Below are 20,489 nucleotides of genomic sequence, written 5' to 3'. Positions count from 1 at the left end.
TGTGAATCTGATATTTATGCAATGTGGAAATTATTTTGCTGTAGTTCCAATACATTCTATTTTATGTGGATTTGGATGAATTTTCAAGTCTACCTGTGATTCTAAACGTCTTCCCTGATAGAGCAATTATACCTTTAATGTTAAATGACTTGAAGTTTGAATCCAATTCAGTGAAGAGTACAGTGTGAAACAAGCAAATAACAATTGTGTGTATGATTTGTTTAATGCCACTTGACTCCACATGGAATAAACTCAATTAGTGTGAAAGTACCGTTGAAGCACATATGGCTGTGTTTATTTGGCCTTTTTCATTTACTTAAATGGCAGCCACTGGAATGATAAATAGGCTTCATTGATTAGCAGAGAACATATTTCTCGTAAAAGATAGAAACTTGATGGAGAAATTCAGATAAAATTGACTAATTGACCAGAATAATTGAGCTCTAGTGGTTGGATAGTGGCTTTACTTTGCTGCACAGGCAGATTTTGTTTGAATGCTTTTTACCCTGTGCGAATTAACAAGTAACATTGAGCTAATGAAAAATATTTGACAGAGAAACAATTTTCTTCCTGTTTTGGTAGACGTTTGTTCATATTATGATTATGATTATGTCCTTACCTAAGCATAGTTACAAAGTGTTGAATAGAGATAAAGTTCAATGCTGTCCCTCAAGCTTGCAGTCTTAAATATTTAGAAAGAGAAACTGTTACCTGTAAATTTTCCTTGAGGTGTCAACATAGTAGCACAGTGGTTAATTGAGCAAGCATTTAAGGCTCAATTCCTTCCCACTGCTATCTGTAAGGAGTTTGTACATTCTCCAGTTTTCCTCCAGTTACTCTAGTTTTCTCCCATATTCCAAAGTTGCGCTAGTAGGAGTTAGTAATTTGTGGGCATAATATGTTGGTGCCGGAAGTATGGCGACACTTGTGGACTGGCCCCCACCCCTCCCCCAGTGTGTTGGTTGTTGGCTCAAACAACACAGTCACTGTGTATTTGGATGTGTATGTGACATAGAGCTAATCTTACTCTGATTTGGAAATGTAGTGATGAATCTTTGCTATTTTTTTTGGCTCCCAGAACTTCCTTTCTAACAGTTCCAAAAATGCAGCTTCAGGCCTACTAAAGGTTACTTAGAATAGTTAATAAATGCTGACTGAACAGTGCTTGTTTTTGATTTTTATGTTCTACATGTTTGGGTATGTGAAATGTACAACCAAAAATATTCTGTTCAAAATTAGTATTGCTCCATTTCACAAATTGTAAGTGGTGTGGCTTTATTTTTATACAGAATTTATTGTATTGCTGTGTATGCCTTCTTAACCACATTCTGAAATTGCTTCGCCACCCTTATTTGTTCATACTTACTTCTGGTCTCCCTTTTTTCAAAACCATGTCTTCCAGTCTGCAATTGCCTTATTTTTCCTATCAAATGCATCACCTTTCATTTGCTTAGGTTGAACTCCATTTGCCCCTTTTCATCCCATTTCACCAAAGCATTAATATCTCTGCAACCTAAGACTACCTTCCCCACTGTTTTCAACACTGTCAATTTCCGTGTCACCTGTGAAATTACTGATCATGCACATCAAGTCATTCACGTTTATTCCAAACAGTAAAGTTTCCAGCACTGGATGCAGTCAGTCACAGGTGCCCACATCACCTCATTCCATCTGGGTAGCTTCCAACCTCATGCAATGAGCATTTTCTCCAACTTCTGGTAAATTTCCCCCTCCCCTCTTCCCTCTTCTTCATTTCCCTACTCTGGGTCTCCTCTTAGCACTTCTCCTCTCCTCACCTGCCTGTTACCTCCCCCAGTGCCCCTTCTTCCCATTCTCAATGGTCCACTCTCCTCTCTATCAGATTTCTTCTCTTGCCCTTTACATTTTCCACCTACCACGTCCCAGCTTCTTACTTCACCCCTCCCCAACCCACCTGGCTTCACCTATCACCTTCTGGCTTGTCCTCCTTGCCCTCCCCCACCTTTTTCTGGCTTCTTCCCCCTTCCTTTCCAGTCTTGATCAAGGGTCTTGTCCCGAAATGTCGACTGTTTATTCATTTCCATAGGTTCTGCCAGACTTGCTGAGTTCCTCCAGCATTTTGTGCATTTTGCTATAGATGCCTTTAATTTATCCTTTGTCTGGTCCTCTGTTAAATTAATGAAATTGGCCTTCCCCGAATTTAAGACCTTAATTACTGGTTCAGCCATTATATTCTTCCATAACCATAGAAAATGTACTGATTATTGATTACTTTGTTCAAAAAGGTCCCTACTGGCATTCCCTCTATTTGATGAGCTGTGTTTGCCAAGAAAATGCACTTTCCCTTGTTTGTTTGTCTATTACTAAGTAAAAACACATTCCTGGATGCACTGAAAGATTCTGCCCCTTCTGAGCCTTTAACACAATAATTCAGATTTCTAGTGTTAGGACATTTCATGTGGTGATTTTTGGACATGTCTTTTACATCTGCATTTTGCAATTCCCACATTCTTTTCTGTTTTTGCTCCAGCTACTCTTTATTCATTGACCAGATGATCTTTCAGCTTATTCCTATGATCATTCTGATCTTGCACTTAGGCATTCCCTCCCTGAGTTTAAGTTTATTTTGTCCATTTCTAAGAGTTTTCAACCTGAAATGCTGACTGTTTCTCTTATCACTGATGCAAACCAGATACCCAACCTTTTCTGCTCTTATTTTGCCTCTGATAGATAGCCTAAAAGTGCATTGCAGACAGTGAAGTTTGCTTATGTATGTATAATTAAATTCTAGCTCCCATCAGAACATCAACTTATTCTTGTATTTTGTTAGTGGCGTGTTGGATGCTTTGCAGTTTGCTGATTTAAAATTTTGGGTTTATTGGCTCATGCAGCTTTCAATAAACCAAACTTTAATATTGAACTTGACTTTGTTTTCTCAGTTGGTCAAGAGCCTGCTCAGTTATCTGTAGCTGAAGAGCGTCATCTTGCCATTTTAACTGAACTACCATTTGTAGTTCCATTTGAAGAACGAGTGAAGGTAAATACTATTCCTCTGTAAAAGTTGCATCCTACATTTTTTTGTGATGGTGTTTATCAATTTACTATCAACTAGTTTCATGGAAAGTTACTTAAAAAAAAAAGAGAACAGCACAGTAACAGGCCTTTCGGCCCACAATGTTATGCCGAACCAATTAAATTAGTAATTAAATGAATTAAATGGCGGGCTAATCACTTCTGCCTACACAATATTCATATCCTTCCATTTTCCTCATATTCATGTGTCTATCCATCTAATCTATATACATATATATATTTGTGTGTGTGTGTGTGTATATTACATACACGCACATATATATTATGTTATACCCTATATATATTATACCCCTTGCCCCTCACAGCTCCTTTGAAATTAGCCCCTCTTGGCTCCTGCCCTGTGGTATTAGACATTTCAGTCCAGGGAAAAAGATACTGTCTGTCTACTCTATGCATTTCATAATCTTATAAACCTCTATCAGATCTTCCCTTAGCCTCCCACCGCTCCAGAAAAATAGCCCAAGTTTGTCTAATCTCTAATTATAGTACATGCCCTCTGATCCAGGCAACATCCTGGTAAACTAAATTAGCACCCTCTTCAAAGCCTTGGCCTCCTTCCTATAATAGGGTGACCAGAAATGTATGAAATACTCCAGATGCAGCTTATCTGGAGTTTTATAAAGCTGCAATGTGGCTTCCTGACTTCTGAACTCCTTGATGCTCTGTAAGAGATCCAACACTACATCCTTCTTTACTTTCAAATGCCCAAACATACAGTAATAATACACTGAACACAGATCTCCCTATCCTTTGCATCCTTCTCCATGCTGAATACTGATGTAAAGTACTCTTTGAGGATCTCACCCAGGTCCTCCGCATCCAAGCAAGTGTTCCCCTATTTATTCTTTGAGTGGTCCTACGGTCCTAAGTATCTTCTTGCTCATGATGTATGTATAGAATGCCTTGGGATTTTCTTTAATTCTACTTGCCAAAGACTTTACATGGCCCCTCCTGGCTTTCCTAATTCCCATCTTTAATTCTTTTCTGGCTTCTTTATAATTCTACTTGTTATTCAAAAATAATTAATGCTTCCAATGAAGTATTATGCGATGATATATTTGATTAAAAATCAGTAAAAATTAGTTTTTTAGTTGCAGTGCATATGAGTTTTTTTTCTGTGAAGTTTTAACTTCATTCTAATCCTTTACAAATTACTTCCACTTCAAAGTTTTCCACTTTTCTCAACAATCTGATATTAATTCCATTGAGTTTATTATTTTGCTTCTGAAGATTACCAGGGTTTGATTCATTCTATAATTATGCTCATCCTAATTCTGGTTGTTTACAAACCATTGCACCAAAGTATACTGCCTGTAGTTGAGTTGGAATTACAAACGCAGTTATATATTGTTCATTTTAGCACATTTTAGTTAGAATGGGTTGAAGGAAAATCAAGGAATTGTATAGATGCTGGAAGTCTGAAACAAAAAAAAAGAAAATGCTGGAAAAACTCAGCAAGTCAGACAACAGTTGTGAATGAGCAATAGAATTAATGCTTCAGGGTAAAGACCCTTTATTCGTTCAATTCTTCTTTGGAATATACCGGTTAATTGCCATAAATTGATATCGTGTGTTTGCATTTCATCTAAGTTATTTAGATTTAAAAGCTTTTATAGATATGTAAAAAGGAAAAGACTGATAAAGACAAATGTAGGTCCCCTGCAAACAGAAACAGGTGAATTGATTATGGGGAGCAAGGACATGGCAGACCAATTGAATAATTACTTTGGTTCTGTCTTCACTAAGGAGGACATAAATAATCTTCCAGAAATAGTAAGGGACAGAGGGTCCAGTGAGATGGAGGAACTGAGCGAAATACATGTTAGTAGGGAAGTGGTGTTAGGTAAATTGAAGGGATTGAAGGCAGATAAATCCCCAGGGCCAGATGGTCTGCATCCCAGAGTGCTTAAGGAAGTGGCCCAAGAAATAGTGGATGCATTAGTGATAATTTTTCAAAACTCGTTAGATTCTGGACTAGTTCCTGAGGATTGGAGGGTGGCTAATGTAACCCCACTTTTTAAAAAAGGAGGGAGAGAGAAACCGGGGAATTATAGGCCGGTTAGCCTAACGTCGGTGGTGGGGAAACTGCTGGAGTCAGTTATCAAGGATGTGATAACAGCACATTTGGAAAGCGGTGAAATGATCGGACAAAGTCAGCATGGATTTGTGAAAGGAAAATCATGTCTGACGAATCTCATAGAATTTTTTGAGGATGTAACTAGTAGAGTGGATAGGGGAGAACCAGTGGATGTGGTATATTTGGATTTTCAAAAGGCTTTTGACAAGGTCCCACATAGGAGATTAGTGTGCAAACTTAAAGCACACGGTATTGGGGGTAAGGTATTGGTGTGGGTGGAGAATTGGTTAGCAGACAGGAAGCAAAGAGTGGGAATAAACGGGACCTTTTCAGAATGGCAGGCGGTGACTAGTGGGGTACCGCAAGGCTCAGTGCTGGGACCCCAGTTGTTTACAATATATATTAATGACTTGGATGAGGGAATTAAATGCAGCATCTCCAAGTTTGCGGATGACACGAAGCTGGGTGGCAGTGTTAGCAGTGAGGAGGATGCTAAGAGGATGCAGGGTGACTTGGATAGGTTGGGTGAGTGGGCAAACTCATGGCAGATGCAATTTAATGTGGATAAATGTGAAGTTATCCACTTTGGTGGCAAAAATAGGAAAACAGATTATTATCTGAATGGTGGCCGATTAGGAAAAGGGGAGGTGCAACGAGACCTGGGTGTCATTATACACCAGTCATTGAAAGTGGGCATGCAGGTACAGCAGGCGGTGAAAAAGGCGAACGGTATGCTGGCATTTATAGCGAGAGGATTCGAGTACAGGAGCAGGGAGGTACTACTGCAGTTGTACAAGGCCTTGGTGAGACCACACCTGGAGTATTGTGTGCAGTTTTGGTCCCCTAATCTGAGGAAAGACATCTTTGCCATAGAGGGAGTACAAAGAAGGTTCACCAGATTGATTCCTGGGATGGCAGGTCTTTCATATGAAGAAAGACTGGATGAACTGGGCTTGTACTCGTTGGAATTTAGAAGATTGAGGGGGGATCTGATTGAAACGTATAAGATCCTAAAGGGATTGGACAGGCTAGATGCAGGAAGATTGTTCCCGATGTTGGGGAGGTCTAGAACGAGGGGTCACAGTTTGAGGATAGAGGGGAAGCCTTTTAGGACCGAGGTTAGGAAAAACTTCTTCACACAGAGAGTGGTGAATCTGTGGAATTCTCTGCCACAGCAAACTGTTGAGGCCAGTTCATTAGCTATGTTTAAAAGGAAGTTAGATATGGCCCTTGTGGCTACAGGGGTCAGGGGGTATGGAGGGAAGGCTGGGTTCTGAGTTGGATGATCAGCCATGATCATAATAAATGGCGGTGCAGGCTCGAAGGGCCGAATGGCCTACTCCTGCACCTATTTTCTATGTTTCTATGTTTCTATTTAAGTTTTTTAAAAATTTTTTTTAATATATTTATTTTTATTGAAGGAATGACACAATACAGAATATATAATGGATTACATTTTCCTCCATTTTGCTTTAGTATCGTACCCCCAAAACAAACCTCCCCCCACCCACCCTCCCCGAACATATCATGGCAGCTAATATATCTACAACACAACAATTCACAAATACAAGTATGGACATTTCACAACTGTACCCCCACACTACTTCAATACGACAGCTCATACACATCTGCAACATGTCAGATGATCCAAAATACACTCATATTTACAATTCATCAACCACCCTGTGAGGTAAATTATAAGTGTGTTAAATGGGAGGCAACTTCCTAAGTACAATCAAATGCCCTCAACTAGTAGGTAATTCCTTAAGACTCCCAAAATATGATAAGAAAGGTCCCCATTTTGAATAGAACTTTTTCACAGACCCCCTCAAAGTGAATTTAATCTTTTCTAATTTCAGAAAAAACATTACATCTTCTAACCAAGCAGCAGCAGTTGGGGGAGTGGCAGATTTCCAAACCAGCAAAATTCTCCTACGGGCCAATAGCGATGTAAATGCAATGATATCCGACTGGCTTGCATTTAAACCCAAATCATCATCTGCCACACCAAATACAGCTATAAGTGGGCAAGGTCTCAGTGTCACCCCCAAAACCTCACTGATAATTTTAAAAACCAGTGCCCAATAGTCATTAAGCCGAGGGCATGACCAAAATGCATGTATTAAACCAGCCGGAGAGAAGGAACACCTGTCACAGCCAGCGTCTGTCCCAGGGTATATGTCTGCCAGTCTGGCTTTACTTAAATGTACCCTGTGTAAAACTTTGAATTGTATGAGCCCCAGTCTAGCACATGATGATGAGAAATGAACCCTATTCAATACTTTTGCCCAATATTCTTCCACAAGGTCCATACCGAGGTCGTCCTCCCACCTACTCTTAGTTTTGTTCAGATCTTGAACTCCCAAAGACATCAGCTGAGAGTATAGTTCAGAAATCAGCCCCTTATTGTTAAAGCTAAGAGTGAATTTTTCCCATAACATAGCAGGTGGTAGAACAGGAAAAGAGGGAAATTTTTCCTTGACAAAGTGGCGAATCTGCAGGTATTTAAAAAAATGATTATGCGGAAGGCCATACTTACCGCGCAGATTATCAAAACTATCAAATATGTTATCAGTATACAAATCCTTAATGCGCATAAGACCATTCAAACCCCATTGTCTAAAAGCTGAATCGAATGTGGAGGGAGGAAATAAATGGTTTTTATGAATGGGGCCCAAAACTGAAGCTGATATGAACTTATAGTGGCAGCGAAATTGATTAAAAATTTTGAGGGTAGAGAGCACGACCGGGTTAGATGTGAATTGAGAGGATTTCAATGGTAAGGAAGAATACACCAAAGCTGGGAGAGACGAGGAGTGGCAAGACCGTGACTCAAGCAGGCACCAGATTATATCTGGCCGGTGAAGCCAAAATAATACTTTTTGAATGTTCGATGCCCAGTAATAATGAATAAAGCTGGGAAGACCCATTCCACCTATGTCACGACCTCTTTGAAGAATGCGCTTATTAACCCTTGGGACCTTATTTTCCCAAATAAAGGAGGTTATAGCTTGATCAACTGATTTAAAAAATAACTTAGATAAGAAAACTGGCAAACACTGAAACAAATAGAGAAATCTAGGAAGTATAGTCATTTTCACTGACTGAATTCTCCCAGCTATAGTAAGGGGTAAACTGCGCCATCTCTCGAAATGAGCCTTCATTTGGCTAACCTGAGGCCTGTAGTTAGCTTCAAACAGAGATGTAAAAGAGCGAGTAATATGTATTCCTAGGTATACAAAACCATCTTGAGATAAAGGAAAGGGCAAGGATTCCTGTCGGATCTGTAGGGCCAAGTTATTAATGGGAAAGCATTTGCTTTTTTGAAAGTTCAGTTTATAGCCAGAGAAGGCTCCAAATTGACCTAATAATGACACAATAGCAGGACTACTACCTATATGGTCGCTAACATAAAGTAAGAGGTCATCAGCATATAGGGAAACACGGTGTTCCATGTCCCCTCTTATAACACCTTGAAATAATGTAGTTGACTTAATTGCAATAGAAAGAGGCTCAATTGCAATTGCAAAAAGAAGAGGGGACAGTGGGCAGCCTTGGCGAGTGCCACGTTTTAATGGGAAATAGCCAGATCGAAAATAATTTGTCTGTATACACGCTGAAGGCGAGTGGTATAATAGCTTAACCCAAGCTATAAATATTCTGCCAAATCCAAATTTCTCCAAAACACTAAATAAGTATACCCATTCCACTCTATCAAATGCCTTCTCCGCGTCCAAGGCGATAACAACCTCTGGACTTGGAGAATCACTCAGTGAATAAACCACATCAGCCAGTCGACGGATATTAAAAAAAGAATAGCGATTTTTAATAAAACCTGTTTGATCATCTGAAATTATCTTGGGAAGGGGATGTTCTAAATGACATGCAAGCACTTTAGCCAGAATTTTCACATCTACATTCAAAAGTGAAATGGGGCGATATGATCCACATTGAGTCGGGTCCTTGTCCTTTTTAAGAAGTAGTGAAATAGCTGCCTATGAAAGAGAAGGGGGTAAGGAGCCATTCTCCAAAGATTCCTGAAACACTTCTAGAAGGACTGGTGTGAGCTTATCCTTAAATTTCTTATAAGATTCTATTGGATAACCATCAGGACCTGGGGACTTACCACTCTGCATAGCCATAATGGCATTATTAATCTCTTCCTGCCCAAGAGCCCGATCTAGGTTCTCCACTTCCTCTGGTTCAAGAGTTGGTATTTCCAAATTATCTAAAAAACTAAATATTTGTTTTATCTGAGGGGAACTCTGAGGCATACAGAGAGGAATAAAAAGTTGCAAAGATGTTATTAATCTCTTTTGGATTGCTTGTCAAGTTCTGGTGCATGTCTCTTACCTGAGGAATAAGTCATGATGCAGCTTGACGTTTCAACTGATGAGCCATAAGCCGGCTCGCCTTGTCACCATATTCATAATAGAGGCCACGTGTCTTAAGAATTAATTGTTCTGATAGGTTTGTAGATAGAAGATTAAACTTCGCTTGCAAATCAACCCGGCTTTTATATAATTCCGCAGTGGGTGCCTCAGAGTATTTTCTATCCAGGTCCCAAATAGATTTCACTTGCATTTCTTTCCTACGCTCTTTATTGGCATGTGAAATATAAGATATTATTTGACCCCTCAAGTAAGCTTTTAAAGTTTCCCAAAGTAAAGAGTACGATACCGACTCAGTTTTGTTAGTCTCGAAGAATGTGTCAATGTTAGCCGATATATAACTACAAAATTTCTCATTAGAAAGCAAAAGGGGGTTAAGTCTCCACAGAGGCCGTTCTCTAACGTTTAAAGGAAAACATAGGTCCAGTTTCACGGGCGAGTGATCAGATATAACTATAGCAGTGTATTCAATTTGTCTAATCATAGGTATCAAGGAATTATCTATAAAGAAATAGTCTAGCCTGGAATAGGAGTGGTGAACATGAGAGAAGAAAGAGAATTGCCTAACTGATGGATTCAAAAATCTCCAAGGATCCATATAACCATTTTGTTGCATAAACATCGAGAAGGCCTTTGCCATACCAGAAAATGTTCCCCTAGGGCAAGACCTATCAAGCAGTGGGTCAATAGCACAGTTCAAATCTCCGGAAAAGATTAGCTTATGTGTATTCAGGTTAGGTATTAATGACAAAACCCTATTTGCAAATTGGACATCGTCCCAATTAGGAGCATAAACATTTACCAAAATAACAGGTATCTGAAAGAGAGAGCCAGAGACTATAATAAAGCGACCATTAGGGTCACTGATTACATCAGATGGTGTGAACTGCATTCTTTTGATGATTAATATTGCCACCCCCCTGGACCTACTATTAAATCTGGAATGAAAAACCTGACTAATCCATGCTTTACGAAGTCTATTATGGTCCTCCACTCTTAAATGTGTCTCTTGTAGAAATAGTATATCAGCTTTTAATTGTTTCAGATGAGAGAAAACTTTAGCTCTTTTAACCGGACCATTAAGCCCCTTTACATTCCAAGAAATAAACCTCACAGGGTGGCCTCCATCAGCTGCACTCATGTTAACCATACCAAAAGACACACAGGGCCTACAATCCAAAACAGTGCGAGGGTATAAGTTGCACACAATAACGCACAATAAAAAGAAAGTCTGATCAATCCATAACACACAAAAGAATAAACTGCCATGGTAATCCCCCAAAACACTCCCCCCACCCCTTTACACAAACAAAAAAACCCAATTAACCCCCGAAGCCTAGATCTACCTCCCCAATTGAGGATGATCTCAGGCAGTACCCAACAAAAAACTTCCAAGGCGTCCCCCATACAACCCAATTTTCAATCTAATCTAGGGTGGCTCCCCTCCCTAAAATTTATCCTATCACTTATACTACCTTTAATATAACATATAGGCTAAAGATAACACAGGTCAAGCTAAGCATTAAAAACAAAAAAAAAACACACTGGGCAACTTAAACACCCGAGATATAAATCCCAAATATTTACATTTTGCTGGTTGAAAGTTTTTGTTAATCAGTTTCGGCAGCATAGCAGTTCGACCCGATCGCGTTCCACAAATTAAACTGGAAAAAATGAACAAAGAAGTGGATTGTGAAAACTAACAGTTTGCTTTGGCATGAGGCCCCTTCAATGCTGCACGAATAACCTAAAAAAAAAAGTCATTGCTCTTCTCGTTCTTGTTCTCCCCAGCATGAATGGTAAAACTCTTTGGCCGCCTCTGGTGTATCGAAATAATGCTTTTTACCTTCATGCATGATCCGGAGCTGGGCAGGATACAAGAGGCCGAACCTGACCCCTTTCCCGTAGAGCAGGGATTTCACCTCCTTGAAAGCTGCTCGTTTTTTACCCAGCTCCGCACTAAAATCTTCATTAAAAAACACGCGGTGTCCGCGGAAATACAACTCCTGCTTCCGTCTGTTGATGATGCGTTGCTTATCTTGAAAGGAGTGAAAGCAAACCAGGAACATTCTTGGTCTCGTTTGCTTGGCTCCAGAGACACCGGATGGTTTACGTCCGATTCGGTGAGCACGCGAAAGTACGAGAGGACTTGGGAAAAAATCTGCCCCCAGCACTTCGTCAAAAAACTCGGTCATAAATTTAACAGGGTCCAAACCTTCCAAATTTTCAGGAATGCCGACCACTCTCAAATTAGATCTCTGCGACCGATTTTCGAGGTCATCTAGCTTTCCCTTCAGAAATGCGTTTTCGCTCTGCAACGCTGCAATGGCGGCTTCGGCACTCACCAGTCGGTCACTGTAATCATTCAGGCCGTCTTCAACCTCACGAATGCGTTCGTCGTGTGTCTCGTAAGCAGACATAATTTGTTCCATGGTAGCAGTCACTGGTGATAAAGCATCTTCAAGTTCCCTTTTTAGGGCAGAATGCACCGCTTGCGTCATGTTAGTAATAAGCACTAAACGAAGCCTCTCCAAGTCATCGGGTAGCGCAGGTCCGGGACCAACTCCAGCAGCGTGCAACGGCGCCATTACTGTAACATCCGCCTTCTTGCTCGAGGCTTCGCTATCTTTTCCCCCAGTTTTACTTCGAAGGTACATTCTACTTGCCATTTCAATGTCCAGCTATGTCCCGCGTTGTTCAGAATGGTAAGTATCCAGTTATCTCGAGCATACGGCAAAGATAAACAGGTAGATTTTCAATAAAAATCGGGAGCCACACTCACACGCACCAACTCGCTCCATACTCGACGCCGGAAGTCATCTAAGTTATTTAAGCAGAAAATTACGAAGTATTTTCACAATGTTGATTTGACAACAAAACACACATCAAAGTTGCTGGTGAACGCAGCAGGCCAGGCAGCATCTATAGGAAGAGGCGCAGTCGACGTTTCAGGCCGAGACCCTTCGTCAGGACTAACTGAAGGAAGAGTGAGTAAGGGATTTGAAAGCTGGAGGGGGAGGGGGAGATGCAAAATGATAGGAGAAGACAGGAGGAGGAGGGATAGAGCCGAGAGCTGGACAGGTGATAGGCAAAAGGGGATACGAGAGGATCATGGGACAGGAGGTCCGGGAAGAAAGAGGGGGGGGGGTGACCCAGAGGATGGGCAAGAGGTATATTCAGAGGGACAGAGGGAGAAAAAGGAGAGTGAGAGAAAGAATGTGTGCATAAAAATGAGTAACAGCTGGGGTACGAGGGGGAGGTGGGGCCTAGCGGAAGTTAGAGAAGTCAATGTTCATGCCATCAGGTTGGAGGCTACCCAGACGGAATATAAGGTGTTGTTCCTCCAACCTGAGTGTGGCTTCATCTTTACAGTAGAGGAGGCCGTGGATAGACATGTCAGAATGGGAATGGGATGTGGAATTAAAATGTGTGGCCACTGGGAGATCCTGCTTTCTCTGGCGGACAGAGTGTAGATGTTCAGCAAAGCGGTCTCCCAGTCTGCGTCGGGTCTCACCAATATATAAAAGGCCACATCGGGAGCACCGGACGCAGTATATCACCCCAGTCGACTCACAGGTGAAGTGATGCCTCACCTGGAAGGACTGTTTGGGGCCCTGAATGGTGGTAAGGGAGGAAGTGTAAGGGCATGTGTAGCACTGTTTCGCTTACACGGATAAGTGCCAGGAGGGAGATCAGTGGGGAGGGATGGGGGGGACGAATGGACAAGGGAGTTGTGTAGGGAGCGATCCCTGCGGAATGCAGAGAGAGGGGGGGAGGGAAAGATGTGCTTAGTGGTGGGATCCCGTTGGAGGTGGCGGAAGTTACGGAGAATAATATGTTGGACCCGGAGGCTGGTGGGGTGGTAGGTGAGGACCAGGGGAACCCTATTCCTAGTGGGGTGGTGGGAGGATGGAGTGAGAGCTGATGTACGTGAAATGGGGGAGATGCGTTTAAGAGCAGAGTTGATAGTGGAGGAAGGGAAGCCCCTTTCTTTAAAAAATGAAGACATCTCCCTCGTCCTAGAATGAAAAGCCTCATCCTGAGAGCAGATGCGGCGGAGACGGAGGAATTGCGAGAAGGGGATGGCGTTTTTGCAAGAGACAGGGTGAGAAGAGGAATAGTCCAGATAGCTGTGAGAGTCAGTAGGCTTATAGTAGAATATACTGTCCCATGATCCTCTCGTATCCCCTTTTGCCTATCACCTGTCCAGCTCTCGGCTCTATCCCTCCCCCTCCTGTCTTCTCCTATCATTTTGCATCTCCCCCTCTCCCTCCAGCTTTCAAATCCCTTACTCACTCTTCCTTCAGTTAGTCCTGACGAAGGGTCTCGGCCTGAAACGTCGACTGCGCCTCTTCCTATAGATGCTGCCTGGCCTGCTGCGTTCACCAGCAACTTTGATGTGTGTTGCTTGAATTTCCAGCATCTGCAGAATTCCTGTTGTTGACAACAAAACATACTGGATATGCTCCAGAGCTTGTCTGGCCATGTCTTATTTACTACCAAGGAGCTACAGGCACGAAACTGAGTTGCAGACAGTGCATTTTGGTGATGAGGGATTAAAAATATAAAATCTAAATACAGACAGCTGAGTGGTTATTACTATGACTTACCAAAATAGATATTTGTAGCATTGGAGGCAAGCTAGTTTATTGTGCATTTTTCTCCTGAATTCCCTCACACTTACAAAAATTAGATATATATTTCATAGTTATTGACGATGCTGCTCAAGGAAATGGGGTCTTGCTATATACTCACCCTAAAATATTGCCTTGATTTCCTCCTCCAAAGTAAACTTGATTGTCAGGTTGATTGAGTTTTTTACATTATAGTTTTAGCTGGAGTAGATAATGCACGTCTCATTTTGAGGTAAAGATAGTTAATGACTTGTTGGGAGCTTATTCTCCCTGACGGCAGGTTCTTGTTTTCAGTCCAGCTTGAATGTTCATATGCTCCTCAGCTAGGCGAGTGCAGGTGGGGATGTCAAGTTCATTTGCCCACAATCTAATCATAGGAAATTAAGTTTAATATGATTCCTTTTAACAGATCAGTATAGATCAGTAGTTTGAGCTCGGATCCTGGAAGTGGTCTTTATTCTCTTCTGTACTCATACTCATAAAGCTGTGTCGTAATTAATGTTTTATCCAGTTTGAGTCTAATTTCCCTTTTCTATAATTCAGCGTTGTGAACAACTTATGTTAATTGCCACCTTAGTTGCATTGTCCACTTATTGCAATGTATTTGGGGATCTAGGAATGTACATTGTGATTCCGTTATTCACTATTCACTACACTTGTCTGAAAATCTTATAATTGAGATGGCTGATATTAATTAATTGTTATTTAAATAAAGGTGCTTTGTGGAGTAATTTTATTAATACAGGGTCTGTTGTAGTGTTGTCTATTTTTTGTTATTGTCATTGCACTTTAAAAAGCAAGGAAGTTTGTATCACACTGAAAACAATTCACAACAATAGTTAAAAATGTACAGCATCAGTCGTTTTATTTAAGGAATGTTGTTAGTGCATTAGAAGCAGTTCCAAGTAGATTTACTAGACAAATCTGGAATGGGAAGCTTAGAAAAGCTAACCTTGTATCTGCTGGATTTTGGAAAAGTGAGCGTGGACTTGATTGAAGCATAAGATCCTGAAGGGTCTTTGATGGGGTGGATGTGATGATATTTCCTCATGTGGAGCCTCTGGAGCCAAGCAATATTTTTAAGAAAAAGGTTTTCCCATTTAAGATGTATTAGGTGAATTTTTTTTCTTTGAGAGTTGTGAATCAATGGACCGCTGTTCTTCAAAGTGACATGGTTTGAATATTTTAAGGTCAAGTTGGTTGAAGCTGATGGGGTGGAGTGAACAAAAGATTATTGGGGTTAGATGAGGATGTGGAGTTTGAACTTGGATCAGCATTGTCTTATTGGATGGTAGAGTAGACTTAAACGTCCGTGAGTTCATCTTTGCTAACTTGTGTTCATATTTCGGGCCTATGTATTAGAGTTTAGACAACCAATCAAAAACCTTAGTTAATACTGTTTGCATTCAAATTGTACTAAATTTAAAAACAAACTTAACAGATAATGGTGTTTGTTTGGCATTTTTTCTGTCAATTTTCCTTAACTTTACCTGCAGTGATTTCTTTTTAAGATCTTCCAAAGATTGATCATTGCTGATAAGCAGGAAGTGCAAGGGGAAGGGCCACTTTTAGACGGGATCAATGTCATAATTCGACGCAATTACATCTATGAAGATGCATATGACAAGCTGTCACCAGAAAATGGTAGGTGTGGTGTTGGAGAGTAGCACCTTGTGTTTTTACATAAAATAAGTTTGGCAATGTTTATTTAATTATGTTAATTATTTTGTCAAAGTTGAACATAAAATGTTCGAAGAAAGTCACTCTTCATGAAATAATAATGAAAATGCCCAGGGTATTTAAGATTGTTATCAATGGTATTATAAATGTGCTTAATATTCTTGCTGTAGTTGTAGTTAAAAAAAAATAGCTTAATGGTGAAGCTTTTCTATGGTTCCTGATTCCTGCCTGTGTGGTGTCTTGAGTATGTCAGAAAAATAGTTCACGAGCCACAATGACACTGTAATTCTCTGCATGGGCATCTCACGAAAATGTGAAACAGTGGATTTCTTTGTTTGGGTTTAGCCTAAACCATCTCATTCTCAAATGCATTTGTATGATACCACTATTCTCTAATGCATTTGTATGATACCACTATTCTCAACACAATGATTGTTAAAATTTAGTACTGTAATCAAAGATGTGCAAACTTTAATACCTCTGTCCAGGGCAACACGGTAGCATAGTGGTTAGCACAATACACTTTATGGTACCAGTGACTTGTGTTCAATTCCCGCCACTGCCTGTGAGGTGTTTGTACATTTTTTCCATGACAGCGTGGGTTTCCTCCACGTGCTCTGGTTTCTTCCCAGCATCCAAAGACATGCTGGTTGGTAGGTTAATTGGTTATTGTAAGTTGTTTTGTGAATAGACTAGGGTTTAATCGGGATTGCTGGGCGGCACAGCTTGAAGGGCTGTATTTCAATTAATAAATAAAATAAATGTGTGTGTGTGTGTGTATGTATATAGTATGTGTGTATATGTGCATTTATACACACAAGTTGGAAATTTGTAATATACCATGCAGTGGACATTAGTTGTACATTGATCAGTGTAATTATTCCATCTTTTTACTTGTTAAAGAAGACCTGGTAGATCTGATCACCTGCAAGTAGAATGACCTCCATTATTTGGAATTATATTAGAACTAATAGTGAATTCTTCAATATTTTCCTTTATGGAACCAAATAGTTTGATCCATGAGGTAGTCCAACTATTCACTTATCAGTGAGATGGGTGGGCTTGGGGCAGTGGTAACAGCTTCTGAACATCAGGCTGAATATCACTCAGAGTCTCAGATACCAACGTGCAGTAATTTGCAGTTTGTTTTTGTTACTTTGAAATAAGTTAGCGACTGCACTTAATCTGCACTCCACTAAATATGTTATTGGGAAGGCAATAAAGAGCATCTTGATCTTTTTTCAGTGTGCAGGATAGTTTCAGAAATTTCTTACTGCAACCAATAGTCTTGATATGATTTTTTTTTGAACCTCAGCTTATCAAAGTCATTTTGTAGTGAGATCAGTTCTTCTTCTACCCTTGTTAGTTCCTCATTACAAGTGTTCAGGAATGGATTTATTATTCAATCTAGAACTTGGATTGAGAGAAGATCCTGAAGTTTCACTGTGACATGTCTTTATGCAGCTCACCTAGATGGGCACAGCTTTCTTGAAGATCATTATCTGTTATTCTTTCTTTTCCAACTCAGAGTGGATTAGAAATTGGAAGAAGTTGCAATGACCAGTGTTGCACTTAAATAGGGGTAACTTGGACAGAAATGGGGAGACGATTGATTTGACTTTGATAAGATTCAACTTTTTTTGCAATTAAAAATTGATTTCATTTAACTTTATGAATAATTCTGACGAATAAGTAATGTCATGCCTAATATTCTTGAGTTGATTACTGAATGAAGCGTTTGAGTCTTCAGGGAATTTTATCACAGTGCATAAAAGCATCTCAGGTAGTTTCCTTTTGACAGTTATCTGTGTGCAACAGCAAGTGCTCAAACTGTTCATCATTCTCAATACAAATCTCTCGAAATGGTCAAGAATTGAGTGCATGGGACGATTTTATTTACCTCTGTAATAACAGTATTTAATGATTTGTGTAGCCTATCACTTAGGTTTTTGCAACAAGTTGTTGTCTACGAATTACACAGTGAATGGTAAATATGTTAAGTACAGCTTTTTTCAAGAAAGCAATAACAAGCAAGAAAGTTTGTGCACAGAACATCCTTCTCTGAAAGATTGCTCAACAACCAGAAATATTGACTTCCCCGTCATAGCTGTTTTTAGTCCCATTGCAAATAACAATTCTTGAACAATGCCTTCATTTTTTATGAAGCGAATATAACCAAGAAGCAGAGATTCATTACCTGGCAAAGTTAACTCATGCAGCTGCAGAGCAAATTCTGTTGTCCAAATTATTTTGCTGAATGTCTCTTCCACATTCTCAGACATTTTGTTAATACTTCTTTGAATAGAGTTGTCACTGATTGGAATCAGTTTAATTACTTGGTCTGGTGACTTATGCAAAATTGTACTCAGAACCTCCCTTACTTCTGGCAGAATCAGTTCTTCAATTTATGGGGCTTTCCAGATTTGGCAACGAGCAATGAAATGTTGTAGGAAGCACACAAACCATCACTGCGGTTGTGAAATGCTGGCAAACATGTTCTGAAGTATTTTCTGTTTCTGAAAGTTTTCATAAAGTGACTAAAAATAAGCCAAGTTCTTGTTTGCTTTATCGGAGTGTATTCTCTTCAAATGTTCAAGGAGCATGGATAGTTTAATTTCTCATTTGAAAAAAAAAATTGTCACACAATGGACACATTGGCTGCTGTTGGTTGCTTGGTGCTGGTATAGATCCATATATGCCTTAAGGTACATAAAGTGGGGCAGTGATATCTCAGTAGGGCTGTGGGTTAGAGAAATATGGTCAAAACCATTCAAAAGGGCAAATTCTGCACTTTACCCCATTGAACGCCATACCCTAATTTGCAGGAATTGTGTTACTGCATTATTAGAGTATGGAAATCTTACTAGTTAACACTACTACGGTAGTGAACAGCAGTAATGTACAGTCTTGGCCCAGAAATAACATGATTTCTTCAGTCCAGATTTCTCATATACCAAATGCATATATCAATATATGCATCATATATTAAATACCAAATGCAGAAGTGTCATGTGCTTTTCAACAACTATAACGAGCTTAAAGCAAAGTCTAAGAGAGCAGTAGGGCTACTAGATATGAGTTGATTACATGATTATTGTAATCAGTTATGAGACACTGAGGATCAAATGCTATAATATGTAACTAATTTATTAAATTAAGCCTGTAATTCCTCAGCTGCTCCCTTTGCTACCAAGCACATCCCTCTCACTGCCCCCTTTATCTTCATCGCTCCCTTAGAAACTCCCATGCCCCCCCCCCAGGGGGATGATATCAGCCACTTTGGAAACCACTGGCCTAAATGAACTAGTGGTTTTACAATCTCCTGAAGGACTTAGTGAATTTGACTCTGAGGAATGCAGGTGTGATACCTTGAAGTGGGTGAATTTCAGCCATTGTCACCGGATGCAAGGAGGAAAGAGACGGCTGGGGCAGACTTGAAACCAGATTATACTTTATTGTCGCCAAACAATTGATACTGGAATGTACAATCATCACAGCGATATTTGATTCTGCGCTTCCCGCTCCCTGGATTACAAATCGATAGTAAATATTAAAAATTTAAATTATAAGTCATAAATAGAAAATAGAAAAATGGAAAGTAAGGTAGTGCAAAAAAACTGAGAGGCAGGTCTGGATATTTGGAGGGTACGGCCCAGATTCGGGTCAGGATTCGTTCAGCAGTCTTATCACAGTTGGAAAGAAGCTGTTCCCAAATCTGGCCGTATGAGTCTTCAAGCTCCTGAGCCTTCTCCCAGAGGAAAGAGGGACAAAAAGTGTGTTGGCTGGGTGGGTCGTGTCATTGAGACCTGAGAGCGGAAAACAAACTGGTGTTCAGCCCTATTACTCCATACCGGCCAAGGTCCCCCACTTGAGCCTGTCCTGTCTGCCAGCATTTGATACATTTCCTTTTCTTCTCACTGCTACCATCAGGTGGGTGGTGCAGGAGTCTTGGGTCCCATTCTACCAGATTTGGGAGCAGCTGTTACCCTGTAGCCGTTCCTGGACCGGCTTCACTCGTCTCAGCACTGAACTGACTTCGCAGCCTTCAGGGAGTCAGTTCTGGGGACTCTGCCACTCACATTTTCAGTACTATTTATTTACTTTTTTTATTTGCATGATCTGTTGTCTGTTGCACACATTGGATGTTTGTCAGATTTTGTCATGTTTGGTTTTTCGTGAATTCTATTGTATTTCTGTTTTCCTGTGAGTGTCTGCAAGAAAGTGAATCTCAAGGCAGTGTATGATATACTTTGATAGTAAATGTACTTTGAACTTTGCTGTTATATATGGTGTGGGGTATTAAAATCTTAACTGAAAGTCAGATGAAAATTTGTATTTCCACACAATACATAAAAAAAACCACAATACAAAAAAAATAAACCTGATTCTGATAAAGTATAGAATTGTCTTAGTAATCATTTTAGCAAGGTATAACCATCTTATTTTTCATAAAAGATATAATTGCCTAAAATTTTCAGTCAGTATTAAAACAATGGTACTTACGGCTGAGTTTGAAGAAATGTTCCCCCAAACGTTTAGAAATCTGTTTTGAGAATTTTCCTATTTCAGTGGCATCTGATGTGATAAAATAGCAAACCCTTAACAAAAAAATTTTTTTTATCAAGCCAGATAGTT

General features: G+C 40.1%; 1 protein-coding gene across 2 annotated transcripts in view; it reads left to right on the top strand.

Annotated features, from left to right (window-relative positions):
* The window catches only part of ube3c (ubiquitin protein ligase E3C), a 177,560-nt gene that overhangs the window by 93,930 nt on the left and 63,141 nt on the right, over nt 1-20,489 (top strand). For both annotated transcript variants that reach the window (XM_063044419.1, XM_063044420.1), the window contains 2 exons: nt 2,919-3,016; nt 15,686-15,818. In XM_063044419.1, coding sequence (XP_062900489.1) covers nt 2,919-3,016; nt 15,686-15,818 — 231 coding nt within the window. The remainder of the gene's footprint in view (nt 1-2,918; nt 3,017-15,685; nt 15,819-20,489) is intronic.

The sequence above is a fragment of the Mobula hypostoma genome, chromosome 3 (genome assembly GCF_963921235.1).
Source record: "Mobula hypostoma chromosome 3, sMobHyp1.1, whole genome shotgun sequence".
NCBI classification, from domain to species: Eukaryota; Metazoa; Chordata; class Chondrichthyes; order Myliobatiformes; family Myliobatidae; genus Mobula; species Mobula hypostoma.
The sequence above is the reverse complement of the archived record's forward strand: the minus strand, read 5'-3'. Positions and strand labels throughout refer to the sequence as shown.